Here is a 25105-nt window from a genome sequence, read left to right as displayed (position 1 = left end):
TCCTGTTAGCACTAATTCCTTGAATCTTAGTTTATTAATAAAAGACTAAACAGTGAGTCTCTCATTGTGTACTAGCCATGATGGCTATTTATATTAATCCGGGATCAGAGGCAACATGTCTCAAGATGCTAGTTACTGGGAAACAGCAAAGAGATGCTCTTATCCTGTTTTGGGGCTTCCCATAACCCCCTGGTTTGCCACTATGGAAACAGAAAGTTTGGACTAGATAGGATTTCAATCCGATCCAGGAGGGCCATTATTATGCCTTTCTAAATTTAATGTTACAGACCTCAATCATATGGTGTTAAACTCTTTTCAGGCTCACCTATGCAGGGAAAATGGATGTGCAAGTGACCCATGCATGCACTTTTTCATTCTCCCTTGTAAGATTTGAAGGGGAAAGCTCAGGCAAGGTAGACCAGAGTGGTCGACCAGACCAGATGGGCGGGATATAAATCAAATCAATCAAATCAATCAAATCAATCAAATCAAATCAATCAATCAAACAAACAAACAAACAAACAAACAAACAAATAAATAAATAAATAAATAAATAAATAAATAAATAAATAGAAAGAAAGAGAGAGAGAGAGAGAGAGAGAGAGAGAGAAATATATAAATAAGTTCAGTGGTATTTATGAGTTTTCTCTGCATGTCCAAATCATATATTTGTTATTACAGACAAGAAAGATTCTCTCCCCCCTCCCCCTTCATTTACTACAGTGTAAGCCTGAAAATCAGATGGGTGAGTCATTTGCACTTCTGCTGTCCTCCACTTCAATGCCATATCTGAAGCTCCTCCTAGATATGTACCTCAGAGCTGTCAGCCAGAGAGGCAGGACGGCAGTTGTATCTTGGAAGACTTCCTGCCATATAGATAATAGAAGGTTTTGACCAACAGATATACTATATCACTGGTAGCAACATGAGTAAGAGATCAAGGGTGGCCTGCATGTAGCCCTTATCATTGTTTTCATAACTCCTAAGCCCACTCCATCTTTATTCTATTTTTTATTTTAAAACATGGGAGAATTGTGCTCTGCTATTCTCCTTTAAAATGAGGTATATAACCTTGGGCACCTTGTGTTGGCGAAACAGGTGCTAAAAGTTGTTTAAAAAAAAACCAAAAAAAACCCAGAACAGGGCTTCTTGCAATATTCTGCTTTTAGTGGGAAGGAATAGTGTGGTCTGTGAAGGGTGCAGTGAAGGGAGTGGGGACCTGGGCAGGGAGATGCCTCCAGGCCCTACCTGAGTCATGGAGGTGGAGGGCAAGAGTGGGGGGGGGGGAGGTGAGGAAAGAGAACCGGGGAAGGGGTGGGGGAATGGGCCAGAGCCTAGGGTGGATTTGGGCTTGAGGTGGAGAGGCTCTTCACTGAGGGGGCTGCTTTGTGGGAAACACATGAAAGGAGGGTCATTTCCGCACCCTAGAAAATTGAATTAAACTGAAAGTGTATTGACATTTTTTTTCTTTTTAAATTTTACCTGGCAGAGACAAATTTATTTTAAAAAAAACCTCCATAATTATGTATTATTACATTAATATTAATATATTAGGGTAGAATTCTGGAAAAAAAAATCAATTTTAATGTGTTTTTTTTTTTACCCATTAAAATGCCTTTTCCTGGAGATCTGGCAGAGGAGGTCATGGGTTGCTGTTTTAAAAGGGGCCCATGACTTGAAGAAAGGTTGGGAAACACTCGTCTGTCTAGAGAATGGTGAAGTTGCCACAGGATCATGTGAAGCTGCCAACCTCTGTGGTATGAGGTGATCAGTGAGGCATCCCAGTAAGCTCTACTGGGTATAGGGAAAGGAGGCATGCTTGGTATCCAAATTTTAAGTTTTGCAGATCAATTGGAGTATGCTGTACATTGTTCTGTTCATTGCCTGGACATGCCCACTGTATAGCTGAGATCCTACTGTAATGGTTTATCAGAGATTGACTGGGCATCAGTGCAGCACAAGTGAAAATGAGTGCAGTAGATGGAGTGCAATGTGGCACAATCTAAAATATATGGAAAGTTTGTGATCTAATGGGGAGCGTAGTCGTTCTGTATCTGCAAATTTTAACTGCATAATCCACCCTGAGCTGGAGCTTTAAACTCTTAATTTATGCCTAGAAATGTCTTCCATCCGCCGACATTGATAACCTACTTACCTACTTTCATCTCTTACTCCCTGGGACAAACAGAGCAACCATACTCACATCATTTCAGTATAGGACATTTCAGCCAATTTATTAAAATCCCTCTTATTTTTGGTACAGTGTTTGACCTAGTTCTAATTAAGCAACCATAATGCGATATATCCCATGTCTCAGCAATGGATGAGGAGGCAATCCTTGCTGTAAGGGGATAACTTTCTGCAAAAGATTAGCTACAACAGTGTGTGGTGGGGTGCATAATCCCTCCCATACTGTTGTGGTAGAGGGAGTGGGATGTTTAGTTCCTAAATAATTATTTAAATGAATAATATCCCTAAAATATTCCACAGCGACAAGCATGTGAGTGGGAAAGAGTGAATTTTGCTTAATCATCAGTGATGTCATGGGCGTTATTCGATAAGTGACTTCAGCAGAGGGAACCTTTTCAAAACCTAGATTAAGCCTGGAACTCATCTAAATGTTGTCATTTTTGTTCATTGGTGTGAAGTAAGGCTGCCCCTTCTTACTTGCCATTGTGATAAAATCACTGGCACCTTTAACTAGATCAGGCCCCAGCATTAGAGGCCTTCCTGTTAAATGGTGAAAACAATTAGATTAAAAGGTATACAGATGGTTCTTGTCTTGTCCAGTCTAAGTCGATCTGGCCATATCAATATTAAAACATATGCCTGAATATGGTAAGATCTAGACAGATCTCAAGAACTTCTACTCTAAAGTCCAAGGTTCCATATTTGAATTTCCCAGTCTTACTACAAGTAAAAAAAAAAATGGCATTAAATGACTAACTTGCCTCTGGCCAGGTTTTGATATTTGAGAATAGAGATTACAAAGGAACCACGTCCAGTAATCCTCAAGAATTACAAATCATTTCTTAAATGGGTTAAAGATACAGCTAAGAGAGCACTGCTGTCCCTTAAATTCTCCAGGCTGGGTAGGCTTGCCCTAGTAAAAAATATTTGTCGAGCCCAAATGTTTCTTTTTATTTCAAACAATTGCAGTCATCTCATCAAAGGACAATTTTGTGTTATGGAAACAGTTGCCGTTGCAAATAGGAAGAGAATTAGATTTACAAAAAGAATCGAACAGAACACCTTATCTTGGGGAGGCAGTGCTGTCCTAGATCTAGGGCTCTATTTAATTTTATTCTAAATAAAGCAACTAGTCCACCTCATTTGGGATGGCAGATCTGTATACTGGGTTATGAATGGAATTTGGAGAATATTACCCAGTTAGGAACGTGTTGCTCCTTAACAAAAGAATCAAAGGGAGGAGAGATTGAAATATTTTCTTGCAGAAAACCATATGCTCTTGATAACAGAGGTCCAAACCTTGGGCTCTCTTCCCTGCCCCTTTCTTTTGCATTCTCAGGGCGGGGGGGGGGGGGGGGTTGTGCAAATTAACATGTGATCAGAATGAATGCTGGAAAGGGGGGGGGGGAAGGGTACAGGGTGTAAAAGCTATGGAGGAAAAGCCTGCTCAACAGACCTGCTGGAAACTCAGAGAGATATGTGTGCATGGCTTCAGAACGCTCACCTTTGCTTGTTCACAGAGGTAGTGATATTTCAGTGTGGTGAACTGAGACCTCTCACAAAGCTTGAGGGAGTTTGTGTTTCACTCATCCACAGTTGGTTGTGGTGTAGCTTTGGGATATCATGGAAGACAGATGCTGTATAAAGGCAATAGTTTCAAATGACCCGTGAGTTGGGGTTTCATCCTCTTTTCCTGGTTGTCAGAGAGAACAGCCTTAATAAGAGAAAGCATCCTTGAAATGTTCCATCATTGGCAATGGTATTCGCCTTGTTAAACTGACTGTCACTGCCACTTGTTGCATCTCTTCTGGAGAGCTTGCAAGAGCCGAGGTTTGTTGAATCTTGCCTGGTCTGGAATGGCCTGTGATAACGAGCTTCTGGGACCAAGTGTTTAGCATACTAGGGCAGGCCAGCAAACAGCACAGTGTGACTTCGTAATTGTTACATTTTTGTTGCTGGTGGTAGTCAAAGAAGACCTATTGCATAAATGTCTAGTTTCCTTATTACTGGTTGTTTCATACATGGATTGTGCACTCTGGTGGAAAACTCTGTAAGGGCTCTGGCTAAACAAGGTTTGGCAGATGCTCAAATGGAAATTTAACCCATAAAGTGTAGGTCACTGAAGGACCTGAGAAGAAGAGTAATTTGTTCAAAGCTTAGTACTCTTATTTCATATATGAATAAAGATTCAGTAAAACTGTCTTTTAGGGCCCCTTCCCTTCAGTGTACACACACACACACACACACACACACACACACACACACACACACACACACACACACACACACACACACACACACACACACACAATGTACACACACACACACACACACAATGTTAGGATTGTATCCTTCCCCCAACTGTTCCTTCTGTCATGTATTTTCTTGTCATTCCCCCCCCCCCCTTTTCCTAGTTTGGGATAAAATGAAATATAAAAGTTTTCATTCCATTGCTCACAGTGGGAGAGAAATGGTTTTCAAACAACCTGAAAGACAGGAGGCTGTAAATACTTCCTTACCTTGTACCTGACAGGGCCATCGAAATGTTTGCTTCAATTGAGCAACAGGATTGCACTTGCTGTTAGTTGCTTGTAGCGCTGAATCTAAGAAAACCCTTACACAGAGCAGAAACTCTTTTTTTTCAATATTATTTCATTTACCTGTTCTTTTGTTTACCATATAAAACAAAACTGTACATAATGCATCCCTCAAAGGCTTTCATTACAGGGACCTGAGGGAGGAAATTGGGGGAATCTCATCTTTCTCAGCTTTGCCCATTTGGGTTCTCTGTGCAGCAGCAGCAGCGGCAGGCTAGCCCTGGGAGGAGGAGTTGAAATAGCCTACCAAATCCCAATCATCCTTGCCAGGTAGCCTGTCTCCCAGGCTGTGAGGTCTGAGGCCATGTGCCTGAGCGTGGGTCCCCAGGACAGAATAGGGATTATATTGGTATGTTGCCCACCCCACTGCACAACATTCTCCCTGGCTGAGCTGGCCTCAGGCGTGGTATTGCAGTCACCTTGGCTTGTTGTGCTGAGGGGCTTCAACATTCATGCAGAGGCCAGTTTATCAGGAGCAGCTCAGCATCTCATGTCTACCATGACAACCATGGGGCTGTCCCAAAGTGGTATCTGGCCCTACTCATGTTGCAGGGCACACTCTTGACCTGGTTTTCTGTACTGGACAGGAACTCTCAGTAGTTCCATTGGACAATCACTACCTGGTAGGGTTTAGGCTTATTGAGCTTTGAGCCTCCACAGGGGTAAGGGAGCAATTAAAATGGTTCTCCCTAGGACACTGATGGATCCACATGATTTCCTGACAGCTCTTGGAGAGTTTCCTGCTGTCTTGGCAGGTGGTCCTGTTGAGACCTTGGCTGATCTTTGGAATAGGGAAACGGCCAGAGCTATTGACACAATTGCTTCTAAGGGTCTCCTCCCATGAAGTGCAGCCAGACTAGCTTCTGGGTTCTGATCCTTCCTCGTTAGCCAGGAATCCTGTTTGACATTCTGGCCATTGGCCTGTTATGTACCTTCTGTCCCCCATGCTATTCAACATCGACATGAAACCTCTGGCAGAGGTTGTCCACAGTTTTGGGATTTGGTGCCCTCAGTATGCTGATAACACCCATCTCTCTCTCCTTTCCATTTGAAGCCGTTCTGTGCTCAGACTAGTGTCTGTTGTCAGTGATGGACAGGGGGAAGACTTACAAGCTGAAACTTAATCCAGACGAGACAGTGATACTAGTCAATCAGAGGCAAATCAGGGGATATGGATGCAGCCTGTACTGGAGGGGATTACACTCTTCTTGAAAACTGAGATCCACAGCTTGAGTGTGCTCTTGAAAACAGCCCTGAGCTTGGATGCGCGTCTCAGCAGTGACCAGGAGTGCATTTGCACAGTTAAAGTTGGTGTGCTAGCTGTGACTTTTCCTTGAAATGACTGATCTTTTCATGTTACACATGCCATTTGTGGCTGCCTTTGAAAAGTGTTTGGAAACTTCAGCTGGCTGCAGCCAGATAGATGATAGGAAGCATGCAACTCCCTTATTACAACAGCTTCACTGGCTGCCAGTCTATTTCGGGGCCAAATTCAAAGTAAAGCCCTATATGGGTTGGGTCCAGGCTATTTAAAGGATTGCATCACTCCGTATGAACCTTCTCAGCTTTTAAGGTCTTCTGGGGAGGCCCTTCTCTCTGTTCCACCATCTTCCCAAACTCATTTAGTGAAGACATGAAACAAGGCCTTCTCAGTGGTTGCTACACGGTCTCGAGAAGCCAGATTGCCTTCCCCCGAGTCTTGTCCTTCTGTCGTCTAGCAAAGATGTTCCTCTTTAGGCATCCTTTTAAGCAGTAGATATCTCAGGAATGCTTGTTTATTAATTCAACAGATTGTTAAATGTTTTTAAATTGTTTTAAATCTTGGTTTGTAACCAAATATACACGTTTAGTTGTTGTTAGTGCGTCTCCTATGGGAGAAAGTAAGTAAGTAAGTAAGTAAGTAAGTAAGTAAGTAAGTAAGTAAGTAAGTAAGTAAGTAAGTAAGTAAGTAAGTAAAGCAAGCAAGCAAGCAAGCAAGCAAGCAAGCAATGCACAAAATATATGTTCCCAGATTTTATGTCAGTAAATTTCATCTGCAGACCAACTTCTGCAGTTCAAGAAAACAATCACAGGATAACACCTTAATTGTCTTGCTTCCTGCCTGGCTCTCATTATATCAGGCATTGTGAGGATTTGAAGAAAGTGTTGGTGGAGTTTACAAAAGCCTCAACTTGGGAGTAATCTTTCCCTATTTCAGATTTATTACAGAAGAGGTTTTCTTTTATTTGTGCTTTTTCAATGAAAGACTGTTTCCTCCTTGCTTATAATAAGCCAGGGTAAAGTGAAAGTGATGGGAAGCCTTTTCTTTTCTAGGTAGTTCATTATGTGAAGAACAGCTTTGGGGTTTAGGAGAAACTAATTGGACGTTTTAGCTCAAATTTGCTGAAGCAAGATTCAACAAAATGACCAAGCTTGAAAGGGGCAGTTTAGTGAATTGGCCTGGGATGTTCCTGTGACTATAATGGTCACACAGACATCCCATGTAAAATGCTATTTTTTTGGGGGGGGGGGGAAATCTGCTGGGTTCCCAAAAGCCTCCCATAAACCTCAAGTGCAGTATTTTTAAAAGAATCTCTGAGATACTCCAAGGAAAATATCTTAAAATTAAAGAAGGAGGATCCAAATTAATCAGCACAGCAGGTAAGCCATATCCACTGTCTTGTAGATTCGCCTCCTCCCCCGCCGAAGGACTGATTTGTTTGCTCAATTATTTATCACCATATTTATAACATTATACTGAGTTTAAAATCTCCTGGAACAACACAATTAAAAGTTATAATTGCTTCATCTTAAAAATGGCAATGAAATTGCAAACAATATGAAAAAAAATTAAAGGATTCCATACTCTGAAAAATAGTAGCTTTGATATAAATGCCCACGGTTGATAGACCTGCTACACAATATTTGTGTAACTTTAGGCAGATTTTAAGAATAAACATTGACATCCTGGGCATCAGTGAACTAAAATGGATGGGGATAAGCAAATTCAATTCAGATAATTATCATATCTACTATTGTGGGCAAGAATCCCATAGAAGAAATAGAGTAGCCCTCATAGGCAACAAAAGAGTGGGAAAAACTGTATTGGGATACAATCTCAAAAATGATAGAATGATTTCAATATGAATCCAAGGCAGACCTTTCAACATCACAGTCATCCAAGTTTATGCACCAACCATGATGAAGAGGCTGAAATTGACCAATTCTATGAAGACTTACAACAGCTTCTAGAACTGACACCAAAGAAAGATGTTCTTCTCATTCGAGGGGACTGGAATGCTAAAGTAGGGAGTCAAGAGATAAAAGGAACAACAGGTAAGTTTCAAAATGAAGCAGGACAAATGCTAATAGAGTTTTGTCAAGAGAACGAGCTGACAAATACTCTTTTCCAACAACACAATAGGTGACTACACATGGACATCACCAGATGGGCAGTACTGAAATCAGATTGATTATGTTCTCTGGAGCCAAAGATGGAGAAGCTCTATACAGTTAGCAAAAACAAGACCTGGAGCTGATTGTGGCTCTGATCATCAGCTTCTTATAGCAAAACTCAAGCTTAAACTGAAGAGAGTAGGAAAAACCACTGGGATAGTCAGGTATAATCTAAACTAAATCCCTTATGAATACACTGTGGAAGTGAAAAACAGATTTAACGAACTCGATTTGGTGGACAGAGTGCCTGAAGAACTATGGATGGCAGCTCGTAACATTGTATAGGAGGCAGCGATAAAAACCATCCCAAAGAAAAGGAAATGCAGGAAAGCAAAGGCCGCTGTCCAACGAGGCCTTACAAATAACAGAGAAGAGAAGGGAAACAACATGCAAGGGAGATAGGGAAAGTTACAGAAAATTGAATGCAGACTTCCAAAGAATAGCAAGGAGAGATAAGAGGGCCTTCTTAAATGAACAGTGCAAAGAAATAGAGGAAAATCATAGAAAGGGAAAAACCACAGATCTGTTCAAGAAAATTAGAGATATGAAAGGAACAAAAATGGGAGAGACCTCACAGAAGCAGAAGACATCAAGAAGAGGTGGCAAGAATACAAAGAGGAATTATATCAGAAAGATTTGGATGTCCCAGACAACCCAGACAATTTAGTTGCTGACCTTGAGCCAGACATCCTGGAGAGTGAAGTCAAGTGGGCCTTAGAAAGCCTGGCTAACAACAAGGCCAGTGGAGGTGATGGCATTCCAGTTGAACTATTTTAAATCTTAAAAGATGATGCTGTTAAGGTGCTACACTCAATATGCCAGCAAATTTGGAAAACTCAGCAGTGGCCAGAGGACTGAAAAAGATCGGTCTACATCCCAATCCCAAAGAAGGGCAGTGCCAAAGAACGCTCCAACTACCGTACAATTGCACTCATTTCACGCGCTAGCAAGGTTATACTCAAAATCCTCCAAGGTAGGCTTCAGCAGTATGTGGAGAGAGAATTCCCAGAAGTACCAGCTGCATTTCAAAGGGGCAGAGGAACTAGAGAACAAATTGCTAACATGCGCTGGATTATAGAGAAAGCCAGAGAGTTCCAGAAAAACATCTACTTCTGCTTCATTGACTATGCAAAAGCCTTTGACTGTGTGGACCACAGCAAACTATGGCAAGTTCTTAAAGAAATGGGAGTGCTTGACCTCCATATCTATCTCCCGAGAAATCTATATGTGGGACAGGAAGCAACAGTTAGAACTGGATATGGAACAACTGATTGGTTCAAAATTGGGAAAGGAGTATTACAAGGCTGTATATTGTCCCCCATCTTATTTAACATATGCAGAATACATCATGCGAAAGGCCAGACTGAATGAATCCCAAGCCAGAATTAAGATTTCCGGAAGAAATATCAACAACCTCCGATATGCAGATGATGCCACTCTGATGGCAGAAAGTGAGGAGGAATTAAAGAACCTCTTAATGAGGGTGAAAGAGGAGAGTGCAAAAAATGGTCTGAAGCTCAACTTCAAAAAAACTAAGATCATGGCCACTGGTCCCATCACCTCCTGGCAAATAGAAATGGAAGATATGGAAGCAGTGACAGATTTTACTTTCTTGGACTCCATGATCACTGCAGATGGTGACAGCAGCCACGAAATTAAAAGATGCCTGATTCTTGGGAGGCATGCGATGACAAACCTAGACAGCACCTTAAAAAGCAGAGACATTGCCTTGCTGACAAAGGTCTGCATAGTCAAAGCTATGGTTTTTTCCAGTAGCGAAGTGATAGTTGGACCATAAAGAAGGCTGACCACTGAAGAATTAATGCTTTTGAATTGTGGTGCTGGAGGAGACTCTTGAGAGTCCCCTGGACTGCAAGGAGAACAAACCTATCCATTCTGAAAGAAATAAACCCTGAGTGCTCACTGGAAGGACAGATCCTGAAACTGATGCTCCAATATTTTGGCCATCTGATGAGAAGAGAAGACTCCCTGGAAAAGACCCTGATGTTGGGAAAGTATGAAGGCAAGAGGAGAAGGGGACGACAGAGGACAAGATGGTTGGACAGTGTCATCGAAGCTGCCAACATGAATTTGGTACAAACTCCAGGAGCCAATGGAAGACAGGAGGGCCTGGCGTGCTCTGGTCCATGGGGTCATGAAGAGTCGGACATGCCTTAACGACTAAACAACAACAACAAGGCAGAATTTAAAACAAACAAACATACAAAACACAATGACCTGATGCTGGAAGGATGTCAGATGTGGCAGCAGACTGACTTTCATTAGGAGAGTGTTTTACCTGCAGAGAGTCACTAACAAGAAGGCGGTAACTATTCACTTGTGAAAAAATGGGTCTAGGGGGAACACCTTCGGTGCTGAACATAACATACAGGAGTGACTGTGATTCCCAGTTTGCTCTGTTTAATTCAGTTATAGCTTAGCTTACATTTCCTGGATTGAAAACTAATGTACACACACAAATCGGCCAATATAACCTCTCCCTCATTTAAGGAAATTAATTTTGGTAATTTTTAGGGTGGAAGAAATCAGCTGAGGACAATGGTCTCACTGTATCGCACTTCTGGGTTTAAATAAAAAAGCAGACACTGAGAGGATGGCAGCGGCGGCTAATAACAGTTGAAATATAAATATATATTTATGAGAGCCAATTTGGAAACAAATTTTAGCCTCCTTTTAGCCTCCCACCCAAATTTAAAGTCATAATATATATTAAAATGACAGGTCTTTTCCCCCCACTCCTTTCCTAGACCTCACCAAGGTGACAGTAGGCAGCCAGTGCCTTAAAGCTCTACAACCCACTTTGGTAGACAATTAATGTTTGAAAGAAGGGCCGTTTCTTTTTCTGATTTGATAGTTACTACGTGTAAGGTGTGATATTCCAAGATGCATTCCCTCCCCTGCTTGTTTTCAGGACAGGAAGCTGCATTTGCTGCACAAGAAGAGAAATCTCATTATTCTTTCCCTAAGCATTTCACAACTGGCAGCACAGTTCTGTTCATGTCTGTTCATAAGTATGTCTCATTAATTTCATTGAAATATACTTTTGCATAACCGCAGCTCTGAATTTCTGTTAAATTCGCAAATTGGAGGATAGCTGAAGAATTCTGAACAAAGTACTGTATGGACCATTTTGTGCAGAAGATAGCAGAAGATGGTCTAGGCTGACACGTTGCCTAGAACAACAATGGGGGAAGTGTCTTGTCTTTTTGTTAAGATCCTTGAGGTGGTATGCAGCCACACAGGTATATGGAAAGTCACTGAGAAGCATGAAATATAAGAGCTTTATAGTAAGAGTTCATAGATGAAAGAAAACAGTCTGAGTTTTATGGAATGAAAAACTTCTTTAGCAATGTAGAAATACAAGGCTGTTTTTATCAGTACTAGTGTTGGTATTTGCATTATTAGCACCAGCATTACGGCAAATAGTACTACCACCATCTTACCTTGGAAGGAATCAAGTGTCATTAAGATGAAAATAAGTACATGACTCATTTGTCACCACTGTTTCTGGGATCCATGCCATTGTCCTCCATTATCCCTGATGGCCTGTACCTTGATGGCATTCTTAATCCATCCAGATTCAGCTACATATTTTCTTCACTATATTATCTACTTGTCTCTGTATTTCAAAACCATGAATATGTGCTGTTGGGAATTATACAAGAAAGGTTTGTGAATACATGGAAATGGCAGAAGAGGAAGCAGCAAAGAAGAACCTACCCCCACTCCCAGCTATATAGGCTTGAACAGCTCCAGTTGGCAATCCTATACACAACTACTTGGGACTGACCTGTTTTACTTATTTACATATTTATTATGGTCAGTGACCAGGAAGATAAAAATATGTTGCTTAGATAAAGTCACATAATATCAGGGGCATTGGACAAGACATGTCACCCCATCAATGCACTGTCACTCCTTTAGGACATTAAAGTTAAAAAAGAAGTTCTAAATTAGCCAGTGGCATTGAAGAACATAAAAGCTTTAAAAATATCATATCGGTCACATAATATAAAATGAAATTAAGAGACACATATAACCACCAGTATGCCAAGCCCCCTTTCCTAGAAATTAAAATTAAACAAGAAATCTCTAACAAGGGCAAGGCCACTCAAAGACCTTAAGGGACTGACCTGTAAGATTCAATGGGGTTCATTTTCTTGTGACTACATATGTGTAGAATTGCACGGTTGCTGTCTTAGTGTCATTGCCTCTTCGAATCCAACAGACAATGTCTATCACATTACCTGCAGAACAGCAGGAGATGTGGGGTAAAAACATCTCCTGCCCTTCTGTAATGGGTAATGTAGAGGAGGTGGGGGTATGAGGATGAAGGAGCACGTGTTTGTGTATATAAAAAATAAGCTGATCAGGGAGAACAGAAGTGAGTGCTATAACAATCGGGAAGTTTTTCCTGATATTCAACTAAAATCTGGGTTCCTGTAACTTGAACCCATTATTATGTGCCCTGCACTCCGGAATGACCAAGAACAGATCCTGCCCCTCCTCTGTATGATGACATTTCAAATCTTCAAAGAGTGCCAGTCTTCTTTTCTCAGTCTTCTTTTCTCAAGGCTAAATATGCCCGGTTCTTTCAGTCTTTCCTCATAAGACTTAGTTTCCAGAACACTGATCAGCCTTGTTCCTCTCCTCTGAACTTGTTCCGATTTGTCACCATTCTTCTTGAAGTGTCCAGGTATCTGGAACTGTCTTGGTGCTAAATAAAGGGGAACTAGTAGTTCAAATGATTTGAAGACTATTAATGCAGCCTAAAATATAATCTGCCTTTTTTGCAGTCACATCACACTAATGGCTCATATACAGTGGTACATCTCAGACAAGTAACCACCATCTTGTAATTTTGCATTTGGTTTCTTTTTCTTAGGTGCAGAACTTTGCACTGTTAAATTTCATTCTGTTGTTATCTAGGCAGGAGATAGCTAGAATATTTGTTTACATGTCCATACTAGAGCCAAAATGGACAGTTAGAATACATAGACATAGGGCACACTATTTACAGAATATATCCCTCTTTTTGAAGCTGCAAGCTCTGTTGGCATCTCAGTGAAGCATCGGTGCTCCACCCTAATTGTTACATCACAAAAAGTGATTGTGGATGCTGAGCAGAGCATATGTATTATGCATGTGGAATATCATTCAAAAGTCTCAGTTTATGTTCTGTGGCTGTTGTTGTTTTAAGCTGTTTCTCATAGCTGCAGTGTAAGGGCAGGGGATGAAGATAAGAAAGGCCTGCTGACGGATTAGAAAACTAATGCAAAGAGGGTTTTGTGTTGTACATAATTTCTTTCCTATTCTGTTTCTCTCATCCTGGTGCTTCAGACATTTCATCCTCCTCTAGTTTTTATAAAACTCAGTCTTGCATTTTGCAAATGCTCTATTGTATCTTATTGTATCTTATACATATTTGAGTCCAGGATTTTCATTTTGATAATTCAGTTGAAAATTTTTGGATTAGTACAATCAGCTCCCCTGAACCTCCCAGGTTTAACATACACCAGGAAGGTGAAATCAGAGCAGAACCTGGTTGGTCAGTGATACAGTGAATAGTGCAGAATCTTAGGGGTGGAGTCAGGGTAGAATTTGGCAGACTCAAGGCAATTGTGCCTCTCAACTTACAGAGTTTTTAAAATGATTCCAAGCCCCCCCCCTTTCAAAGCAAGCAGTAATGTGTCCCAGTGCCTCTGCTTGCAACAAGGCCCTACACTTTGTGCTGATTTACACTCCACTTGTGTGCCAAAGGAAAAGCAGAGGGAAGGAAGCAGCAACATCCAGCTATTGGTGGCCAGATTGTTTTCCTCAAGCTGAGGTCATCCTTGGTAGTCAGGCTTGATAGCAGTTTCACCTGGAAGACCTTCTGCACCTGAAATGCCCTTCCGTAGCCCTGGAGAATTCATTTTCCATTGGCTATGAGCCGCACTGCTTCTTGAAGGTAGCTGTGCTTGATTGACAGTGTGGCTAGATGTTCCTTCCCTTTCCAGACATGCACAGAATGCACATTTTTCTTGGTGCTGGACAGCCAATTCCCCCCTCCCTCCCTGTGCCACCTCACCCCTGATGATCTTTTGTATAAATTAGAGTTCAGGTCTTGCATGCCCGTGCATGCGCGAACACATGGAACGGGAGGTCAAGAGAGACTGAGAGAGAGAAAGAGAGAGAGAGAGAGAGAGAGAGAGAGAGTGATAGGTGGATTTTGATTGAAGTTTTAAGTACCCAAAGAGCTTACTGTTTTATAACCTGTGTTTAGGAATAACATTTCTGAAAGGTGGATAACAGCAGTTTAGTTCAGCTCTAATAATTCCATTATTTCCAAACTAGGAATATAATTGACATTTGTAACCATGTTTGTTCCTGATGCAATTTACTTACAGCGTGTGCTTGCAGTAGAGTGCTTTCCTTTTCAGATAAATGCCCTGAAGAACTTGGCTTTTGTTATATGGTGAGCAAAAGAGTAATCCATTTGTGGGTTTGCCCAGCCTCTGATGTGGAAGCCAAACCCTTTCCTTCTGTAATTTAATGCTGCCCATCAAAGTATAAGCAAAAAGATGTATAAAGCAGCCCGTTCCCCCCTCCCCGTATCTTCCAGAGCTCCTGGCTTTTTTATTATTGCTGCTTTTCACTTCTTGAGGTGAAAGACAAAGAGAGGAGATGGGATTGATTTCTGGAGAACCAACCACAGCGGCCAATGGTGGGAATAGAACAGACCCAAGAGAGGGAACCTCAGTCAAGTAGCACTGCTGGAAATCATTTTATTCCCTATAGAAAGATTAAGGGAACTGGACAGCCACTCTTCACTTGGAAGAGGAATCTGCCAGTCCATTTAAAAAACAATAACACTTTCCTTAAAATGCAAGGAGTCTTGTACACCCTGTAGTTAAGACTGATATAAGTTCCTTAAGAAAAATGGACTTCAAAAAAATCTGAATAAGTATGTGTGTAGTAAAGAAACAGTATACGCAAGTCTGTTATTTGAAACAACTGTAAGTAAAGGAATGTTTTTTATTTGTTCTCTTACAAAGGTCTCAGAGTGAGTTACTGAGGCTTTAAATGCCTATTAATAATAAAGGGGAACTCTTTAGCTCTAGGGAACCTGGAGCTATTTTTCTCTGTGACTTTTTTCTACTTCTGCAGCATAGCAAAAGGAATTTTATCAGACATTCAAAAGTCTGCAACAAAAAAAACTAGGTGAAATTTGAAGTAACTTGGGTGCCAGCCCTACTGTGGTTTAAAAGGGCCCTCAATGTACACTATTTAAACAGTGGTAGGTTTTCCTGTGTAATTAGCTGGGGAAAGAGAGCCCGTCCTCCTCTGCAGGGCTCGCTTGTCCAGTGGGCAGCTTGATGGCAGTGTCTGGGAAGCGTGGTGGCGATGGCAAGCACAATGGCAGTGCCTTGGACAGTCAGGGAGAGACCACCACCAGTTGTTGCCAATGTGCTTCCTGGCCAACCATCTGCTGGACAAGTAAGCCCTGTGGAGGAGGAAAGGCTCTCTGACCCCTGCCAAAAGCAGAGGAAGCCCTAGGGCTGCTACCTGAAGGTGGAAGTAGGGTGGCATTCTGCTTACATGCCCTTTGTTTGTGGATGAGGAATCACATTAAAACAGAGAGTGTGTAATTTAAATGAATTTGCTCCTATTCACTCATAACCCACAGATAAAAACTTTTTCTGCAGAACATAGGTAATGTGTTGTGTAGGCTTTGGAGTCTAATCACATCTGGAAGGTCTTATCCACGCCAGAGATGATGGCAGAGTGCCACTGTGCAGCTTTTCCTTATCATGTCGGTGTATGAATAGCAAAACGTGCTGCTTCCCCATAGTGCTCAAAGCACTCTTGGAGAGGTTTACACTTTAATTAAGCAGGCTACACATTGTCCCCACCCCACCGCAAGAGGACGGTACTCCATTTACCAACCTCAGAAGGATGGAAGGCTGAATGAACCTCAAGCTGGCTACCTGGGATTGAAACCAGATTATGAGCAGAGTTCTGGTTGCATGACTGCAGTTTAACCACTCTCCTATGAGGCGCCTATATACTATTAAGGTGTTAATCCTTGCCTCTCCCACACAAAGATCTGGATCCACAAAATTCTTCTCCTCGCCCCACAAGGCAAAGATATTTTATGATATTTCTCTGTCAACAAGAGAAGAGAGCATGAGAATTATTTTGGGGACGAATTAAGAGGAAAATGTGAAGATAACACAAAAAATGCAAATCACGCAGAATGACATGGGCTGCTGGTTTGTTAAGTGGCCTTTCAAAAATCTGTTTGCCTCTTTCTGAATAGTCACTCCATCATTCTGTGCTTGTTCTGTGTGGGTGCTTTGCTTCTCAAAAAGAAGGGAATTACACAGCACATATTACTGAGACCTTGATGAGAAACGTCATGCTTACTGTCTTCCTTTTGATGGACCGTTTTGAAGACAGTTGCACTTTTCAAGACCGCTGTGTTGCTGAAAATCTCTATGGGGAGGGAGAGCTGAAGAAAAGAAAGAGAGAACACATATAAATGACTATTTGTCTTGGAAGGCTATGTAAGCTCTGGATACTTTCACAGTTTTTCAAACATATGTTCAGGACAGGTTCATTATCTATAGGAATAGGAATCACTGTCCTGGAAAATGGGCTGCATTAATCCATGCCAGGGATTTTATAGACACATGGAGCTAACGACAGACCTGGGACCGCAAGTATTCCTCATAGGGCTTGGTTTCCAGAATATTTCCATGTTGGTCACCCTCTTCTTCAGACTCACAGGTGTTCTGCAGGCACCCCAACTCCTCCTCTGAGTGGGCGTCTGCTGGCAGAGGCGCAACACCAAGGCACTCACACAACACCTGTGCATTTGAAGAATGAACTATTCGTCGTCTAATTGTTTAGTCGTGTCCAACTCTTCGTGACCCCATGGACCAGAGCACGCCAGGCCTTCCTATCTTCCACTGCCTCCCAGAGTTGTGTCAAATTCATTCTGGTAGCTTCAATGACATTGTCCAACCATCTCATCCTCGGTCATCTCCTTCTCCTCTTGCCTTCACACTTTCTCAACATCAGAATCTTTTCCAAGGAGTCTTCTCTTCTCATGAAATGGCCAAAGTATTGGAGCCTCAGCTTCAGGATCTGTCCTTCCAGTAAGCACTCTGGTTTGATTTCCTTTAGAATTGATAGGCTGGTTCTCCTTGCAGTCCAGGGGACTCTTAAGAGCCTCCTCCAGCACCACAATTCAAAGGCATCAATTCTTCGGCGGTTAGCCTTCTTTATGGTCCAGCTCTCACTTCCATACATCAAAACTGGAAAAACCATAGCTTTGACTATTCGGACTTTTGTTGGCAAGGTGATGTCTCTGCTTTTTAAGATGCTGTCAAGGTTTGTCATTGCTTTCCTCCCAAGAAGCAGGCGTCTTTTAATTTTGTGGCTGCTGTCTCCATCTGCAGTGATCATAGAGCCCAAGAAAGTAAAATCTGTCACTGCCTCCATATCTTCCCCTTCTATTTCCCAGGAGGTGATGGGACCAGTGGCCATGATCTTGTAGTTTTTTGAAGTTGAGTGTCATACCATTTTTTGCACTCTCCTCTTTCACCCTCATTACAAGGTTCTTTGGCACTGCCCTTCTTTGGGATTGGGATGTAGACTGATCTTTTCCAATCCTCAGGCCACTGCTGAGTTTTCCATATTTGCTGGCATATTGAACATAGCACCTTAACAGCATCATTGGCTGCAGAGAACCTAATCAATCTGATTTCGGTATTGCCCATCTGGTGATGTCCATGTGTAGACGCCTCTTGTGTTGTTGGAAAAGAGTGTTTGTGATGACCAGCTTGTTCTCTTGACAAAACTCTATTAGCCTTTGCCCTGCTTCGTTCTGAACTCCAAGGCCAAACTTCCCTGTTGTTCCTTTTATCTCTTGACTCCTTACTTTAGCATTCCAGTCCCCTAGAATGAGAAGAACATCTTTCTTTGGTGTCAGTTCTAGAAGGTGTTGTAAATCTTCATAAAATTGTTCAATTTCAGTCTCCTCAGCAATGGTGGTTGGTGCATAAACTTGGATTATTGTGATGTTGAAAGGTCTGCCTTGGATTCGTATTGACATCATTCTATCATTTTTGAGATTATACCCCATTACAGCTTTTCTCACTCTTTTGTTGACTATGAGGGCTACTCCATTCCTTCTACGGGCTTCTTGCCCACAATAGTAGATATGATAATCATCTGAGTTGAATTCGCCCGTTCCTGTCCATTTTAGTTCACTGATGCCCAGGATGTCGATGTTTATTCTTGCCATCTCCTGCTTGACCACCTCCAGCTTCCCAAGATTCATAGATCTTACATTACAGGTTCCTATGCAGTATTTTTCTTTGCAGCATTGGACTTTCCTTTCACTTCCAGGCACGTCCACAGCTGAGCGTCCTTTCAGCTTTGGCCCAACCACTTCATTAGCTCTGGAGCTACTTGTACTTATCCTCTGCTCTTCCTCAGTAGCATGTTGGACGCCTTTCGACCTGAGGGTCCCATCTTCCAGCATCATATCTTTTAGCCTTTTGTTTCTGATCATGGGGCATTCTTGGCAAAGATACTGGAGTGGCATTGCCAGTTCCTACTGCAGGTGGATTGCATTTAGTCGGAACTCTCCACTATGACCTGTCCATCTTGGGTGTCCCTGCACGGCATAGCCCATAGCTTCTCTGAGTTACTCAAGCCCCTTCACCACGACAAGGCAGCAATCCATGAAGGAGTATTATGAACTGCTAAACTGGCAGTTTGTGCCCATCTCTCATAGTTATTTCTCTGAGGGTTTTCTAAGTATAAAGCACTCCAAAATCGATGACCATGATGTTTTTCTGCAGGCATTCTGGGACCACGCATCTTGCCCTGTTGCACAATTTTGAATTTTTGGTTAAATTCATCTAACGGCACAGCAGATATGCAGGGATTCACAGAGCAGAATGGCTTCATGTTCCCCAGATTAGTCCAGTGGTTCTTAACCTTTGTTACTCAGATGCTTTTGAACTGCAACTCCCAGAAACCCCAGTCAGCACAGCAGGTGGTGAAGGCTTCTGGGAGTTGCAGTCCAAAACTCCTGAGTAACCCAAGGTTAAAAACCAGTGGATTAGTCCACCCCTTTTCTCCTTAACTGGCACAGTCTCAGTGATTCACTGGGACATTAGTGGTAGAAAGAATAAAAACAGTTTTCTTTATTTACAGTTATGAACAGATCAAACAGCAAACTGACAAATATGTCTGCTTTTAGCAACAGATTTCAACAGAGGGGGAAAGGTCTCAGCAGAGAAGTGGGGGTGAGGCCCAGAACAACACAGTAAAATAGACTAAAAAGCAAAACTAAAACAGAACATTAGGACCTCAAAATATCTCCAGCAACTAAAGCAATATTCTCCACCATGTGCCCCTGTGCTGCTTATACCGTGCATCTTTATTTCCTGTGTCCATCATCCATGACAGCCTATTCCACACTCAGTCCCGTGCTTTCCTTTCTGTTGTAAGTGCAACAAGGGATATGGATTATAAGGCTTTGAACACCCAGCTAGGCTTCCTGTGGCAGGGCCCCTGCTGCCAGTTCTCCTTTGCATATTAAGGCATAATTCTGTTTTAAAGACTCTCCTTTGTCACATTCATACAAAGCATATCAAAAAGAATGGGAAAGAGAGCCAAAGTGCGGGTCATGTGAGGAGACCCTGAGTTTACAATTTTAAAAAGTGACAAAAAGCCATGAGTATACATCTAGATTGCTTTCTCCTGGGATGGCTTGCCTTACTTTTCACCTCCTGCCCCTTAGATGTTTTTCACCCTTTCTGATTAGAGGCATCTTCTGCCAATTCGCCATGCAGCCATTTTTATAATAACAACAACGACAATAAACATCTTGCCTCTGGAAGAAACACACTTCAGTGGTCCCCATAATCATTGGGGCTTTGGGAACAATATCAAGAAATTTCACACAGTACTATAAGTGGTTGCAGATCTCAGAAATCACACAATCAGAGCTACAAAAAAATGGCAATATTATAGGAAGAGCATACATATATGTATATTTAACAAATACTTAGGTTTTTGTATATTTTATATAATGCCAGTCAATGTTTTTATAATTTTGACTATGCCTGGTGTTTTTGAAAGAATAAGAATCCTGTAGGCATCCTTCAGTCTTGAGAGACTATAGTAACGTGCTCTGAATAGAGGTCTTGGAACAGCACCTAGTGTGGCTGAAAAGGCCAATTCGAGAGTGACAATCCCTTCCACACCGAAGACAAATACAACCTGTCCCCTGTCCAGCTCCCTGGTTTTGCTGCTTTTGCGACTTCTTCTTTGCCTTGGCCTGCTGGACAAGGGTCTCTTCAAATTGGGAGAGGCTGTGATGCAACGCCTGCCTCCAGGCTGAATGCTCAGATGTCAGGTTTCCCATCTATTGAGGTCCATTCCTAAGGCCTTCAGATCCCGCTTGCAGATGTCCTTGTATCGCAGTTGTGGTCCCCCTCTGGGGTGCTTTCCCTGCACTAATTCTCCATACAGGAGATCTTATGGAATCCAACTGTCAGCCATTCTCACAACATGCCCAAGTCAAAGACAACAGCTATGGAACGTGTTCAAGTTCCTCTCCTGCCATGCACAGAGTCCAGGACTCACTGCAGTACAGGAGTGTACTCAGGACACAGGCTCTATAGACCTGAATCTTGGTATATGCCGTCAGCTTATTATTAAGCCATACTCTCTTTGTGTGTCTAGAGAACATGGTAGCTGCTTTGCCAATGCGTTTGTCCAGCTCGACATCTAGGGAGAGGGTGTCAGAGATTGTTAAGCCAAGATACATGAAATCATGAACAACCTCCAATTCTTGTGTAGAGATGGTAATAGAGGGAGATGAGTCCATGCCCTGGCCCATGTGAAAAAGAATAATGAGGAAGTCAAGATCTTGTGGGATTTCCAGATCCAAACAGACATACACCTTGAATATAACACACCAGACATAGTAGTAATAGAACAATGAAAATGTCCAGATCATTGACACTGCAATTCCAGGGGATGCCAGAGTTGAAAATAAAGAACTGGAAAAACTAACAAAGTACAGAAACCTGGCAATCAAAACATCTCATCTCTGGAAGAAACACACGTCAGTGGTCCCCGTTGCCATTGGTGCTTTGGGAACAATGTCAAGACATTTCACACAGTACTATAAGCAGTTGCAGACCTCAGAAATAGAGTCGAGCCCCTCTTAAGGAGGCACAGTGGGGGGAACTGAACTCCCAGCCTCTGGCTCTGCAGCCAGAGATCTGACCACTGAGCTATCCAGCAGAATGTGCAACATCCGTTCTTGCTCTTTGCCAAGGACGTGCTCATGTAGCCAAAGATTTACACCAAAGGAAATGATAGCCCAGGAGTATATAAGAATGTGTATAAAATCATGAGAGGATCTCCTTAGGTCTCAGACGGCCAACAAAAACTTTTCCCTGTGGGAATATGGTTTCTGCTCAGTGCTTATAGAAATTATGTTTTGCAGAGAGGCTTTCCTGGGATTTGTAAGGGCAAAGAAATATGGGGAGCCAGTGGTTAGTTTCCAGTATATCTGCTTTGTTCTTTTATATCATCTGTACCTTAAGTGGTAGCTTAGGAAAATAAAAATGAAACAAAACTAAAATAAAACAGAAAAAAACAAGCTATGTATTTTTTTTTGAATTAGGAGTCCAGTAAAGAAAAGTCATAATTTTCCCCTACTTCTGGTATTGTGGCTCATTCATGCTAATATCAAAGTGCTGCTCTCTAGAGTGTAGCATCTGTAACAGTGGTCAGCATGCTTGTTTCTTTGTTTGAGGCCCTGCCTTTTCTTACCTTTCTTGCCAAAAGACCCATGGAGACTTGCAAAGAATTTTAGAACTCGAGTATTAATACAAGTAAAATTACAATAATAATATTTGGAGGGACGACCCACAGATGAATCATTAGAAAATACACATGAAGTCCCTTTTTAACAATTTTTCAAAACACATGTAAAAGAGATAAATGACAAGTGCTCTATTAAAATTGCCTCCTTAGCATCAATTATTAAAAGTCTGCCTTTAAAAAAACTTTTTTGACTGCTGATGGAAGGACAGCCTGATGTCCTGTGGAAAGGAGTTCCATAGTCTGAGTGACCATCAAGACCATCAGTGTTTCTCCAGGTTTTTTTAGGGCTTTATAAGTAAAAACTAGCACTGAATTGATCTCAGAAATGGACTGGAAGCCAGTGAAACTGCTGTACCAAGGAATTGCTATTTTCCCAATGTGTGGCAGCCTTTGAGAGACATGTGGTCCTACAAAGAATTTCCCATCTTCTGTTTCTCATCCAGAGGTGGTGTAAAAGCACCAAGAGACTCATAGCTGCGGAGATGAGTGAGCTACTTTGGTGACATAGAGCTAGAGTCCTTGGTCATCATTGGTCACCCACTCACCCACTTGCATTTTGAGAAGACTCTGAAGCTAAAACATGTTGTACGGCCTATATATGCTCCCTGCTCCAAAGAAATTGATCTGAGGAAGGTTCAGCTTATGGAATCTTTCTCAAACATAATCTTCAAACTAGAGATAGAGCATGTGAATTTTCTGCCATAAGGATTCAACATGAGGATTGCTGGAGGAATGGAACTGGTTTCACAGATTTCCTTTGTGACCCAGATTTAACCCTCTATTATTTCCACTGTTTTCTCGAATACATACATAGTGCCAATACTGAGGTCCCAAACCAAAAAGAAGACTAGAGCTAACTATCTGGGTTAGATACAAAGGAAGCTTCATCAGGTCAATGGTTCAAGCAAATCAGTAGGGATATGAATTTCACAGTCTTGTGTTTTTGGAGAGAATTGGGGTGGGATGATCCTCTTATTTCCTCACAATGAGATTTCTGTGTGTGATTCCCTCTTCCCCACCCCCATTGTTCTTTTTTATGGAAAGAATGACAGGCTATATGGGATTATTATGATTCCTGGGCAGAATGTCGTTGTCCCTGTGCAACATTCATTGGTGGGGTGTGGTTGTGGGTCTGTGTGTGAGGGGGGGAGAGAGAGAGAGAGAGAGAGAGAGAAGGTGCCTGCTTCCTGCAGAGAACAGCAGGCAAAAAGAGGATAGACAGGAAAGCAAGACTGGAAAAGTCCAAGTCTTGTATTTTGCAGAAAATGAAGAAATCTTGGTGTAACAGGTGGGAGTCTCAGTGGAGAACCTTTCTGTGGTGAGACCTGGAAGATTACTGAGACAAAATGGCAGGGTTTATCCACGGCTTATGACGTGAGTCTGTCTCAGCTTTACTGTATGTGGTCAAACATGCCTCTAACAGGGAGCCATGGCCCTTCCCCAGAGGCAAAGTTCATCAAAAGGCCCGAAACTGGAGGTGTGGCAGGAGGAAAATTGCATGATACTGACACAAACATGGCTGGGATAAGAGAGGAAACCTTCCCTTAATCCCTTTCTGTCCCACAGGTAATGTCTTCTCTTAATGCTGCAGCTCATCTTTTTTTACGTCTAGGGATAGAATGACAAATCTTGTTGGAACTGGCAGAGGATGAAGGTGAATTGCATAAGGTGATGTGCTGTCTCTTGTCTTCCTTTGGCAGGTCACTATGGAAAGGATATTTATCGAAGCGGAGGCCCGGATTTCCACAATTTCATCTCCTCTGGGTTTGTCACATTAGGAAGAGGACACAGCAAGGGTACAGTGGAAACCATTTTTTGCTAAATAGAAAAGATGTGCTTGAGTATAGTCTCTCACTGGGAGGCCTCGTTATGCGTGACACAAGGTAACAGTATTGGTGCAGAAGGTTGTCAGTTTCTGCTGAAACATAGCACTTCCAAGTTCAATGAGATGCTCTAGGTGGTCTCCAAAATATTGGGATTGAGGAATAGCATCAGCATTGCAGGGGTGTTATGGAATGGCAGACAGATAGATGTTTCTGTTGCTGTTTCTGTCTGATGAAATATATTGCTCTGTTTTTTTCCCCTTGGGTGCATGGGCACAAACTGTCAGCTTTGCCACCAATTGCCAAGGAACCGAACAAGAAGTGATGCCATCATAGGATAAGAAAGGGCACTGCTTACTGTAGGGCCGTAATGCATCCCAGTCATACTGTACAGATGTACCCACAGAAACAGAAGCATATATTTAATCAGACACACGAATGGTTTGGAACAGATGCCAGTTATGGGCAAGTCTTACAGGAACACCTCCTACATAACCTTGCTTTTTTTCTTTTAAAAAAGAAAAGAGGATTGTGCAAGAAGATTCACAGTTCCCCAAAGTCCATGTGTTTTCAAACTACCCCAAAGGGACTTCAAAGTCAATTCTGCTATGGATGGGAGATGTTTTCATATTCTTTTTCTATAGCTCAGTAGGAAAGGATTTGATATCAGGCTAAGGGCTTCACTGGTAAAGCTAACAAATGACTTTGGGATATTTGCTTTTCTTGGTTCTGCTTTCCTTCATAAAGTGCCACTTGGCTTTCATGCTTGAGTACCTTTAGTATTTTTTGCTTGTGGCATGTTAGTGTTGGGACAGCAGAAACAAATTTACCAGGGGCCAGTGAATTAATGTACCCACCACACTGAAGATCACTAATCTAGGTTGCTGATCAATAACCTCTAGCTTTTTTTTCTTCTGCCATTTTGATGGGATTTCTGCTTGTAGATTAATGCTTCATACTATTTCCTGCTGGATTTGCACTAGCATATTCAGTTTAACAGGAGTGCACTGTATATAGATCTATTTTCCTCAATATTGTAAGTATTTTATACAGTGATTTCCTTAAGGTTCATATACTTTTGTGTGTCTTCCTAATCTGTGAGAAATATAAAAAAATATATGCACACATTTACAG

At 42.0% G+C, this 25105-nt stretch overlaps 1 protein-coding gene across 3 annotated transcripts in view; it reads left to right on the top strand.

Moving 5' to 3' along the window:
• SHISA6 (shisa family member 6) overlaps nt 1-25105 on the top strand; it is a 373444-nt gene that overhangs the window by 54220 nt on the left and 294119 nt on the right. For all 3 annotated transcript variants that reach the window (XM_020796348.3, XM_020796347.3, XM_020796346.3), the window contains exon 4: nt 23849-23944. In XM_020796348.3, coding sequence (XP_020652007.3) covers nt 23849-23944 — 96 coding nt within the window. The remainder of the gene's footprint in view (nt 1-23848; nt 23945-25105) is intronic.

Source organism: Pogona vitticeps, chromosome 2 (genome assembly GCF_051106095.1).
Source record: "Pogona vitticeps strain Pit_001003342236 chromosome 2, PviZW2.1, whole genome shotgun sequence".
NCBI lineage: Eukaryota > Metazoa > Chordata > Lepidosauria > Squamata > Agamidae > Pogona > Pogona vitticeps.
Note: the sequence above shows the minus strand (reverse complement) of the source record. Positions and strands in the feature narration are given on the sequence as shown.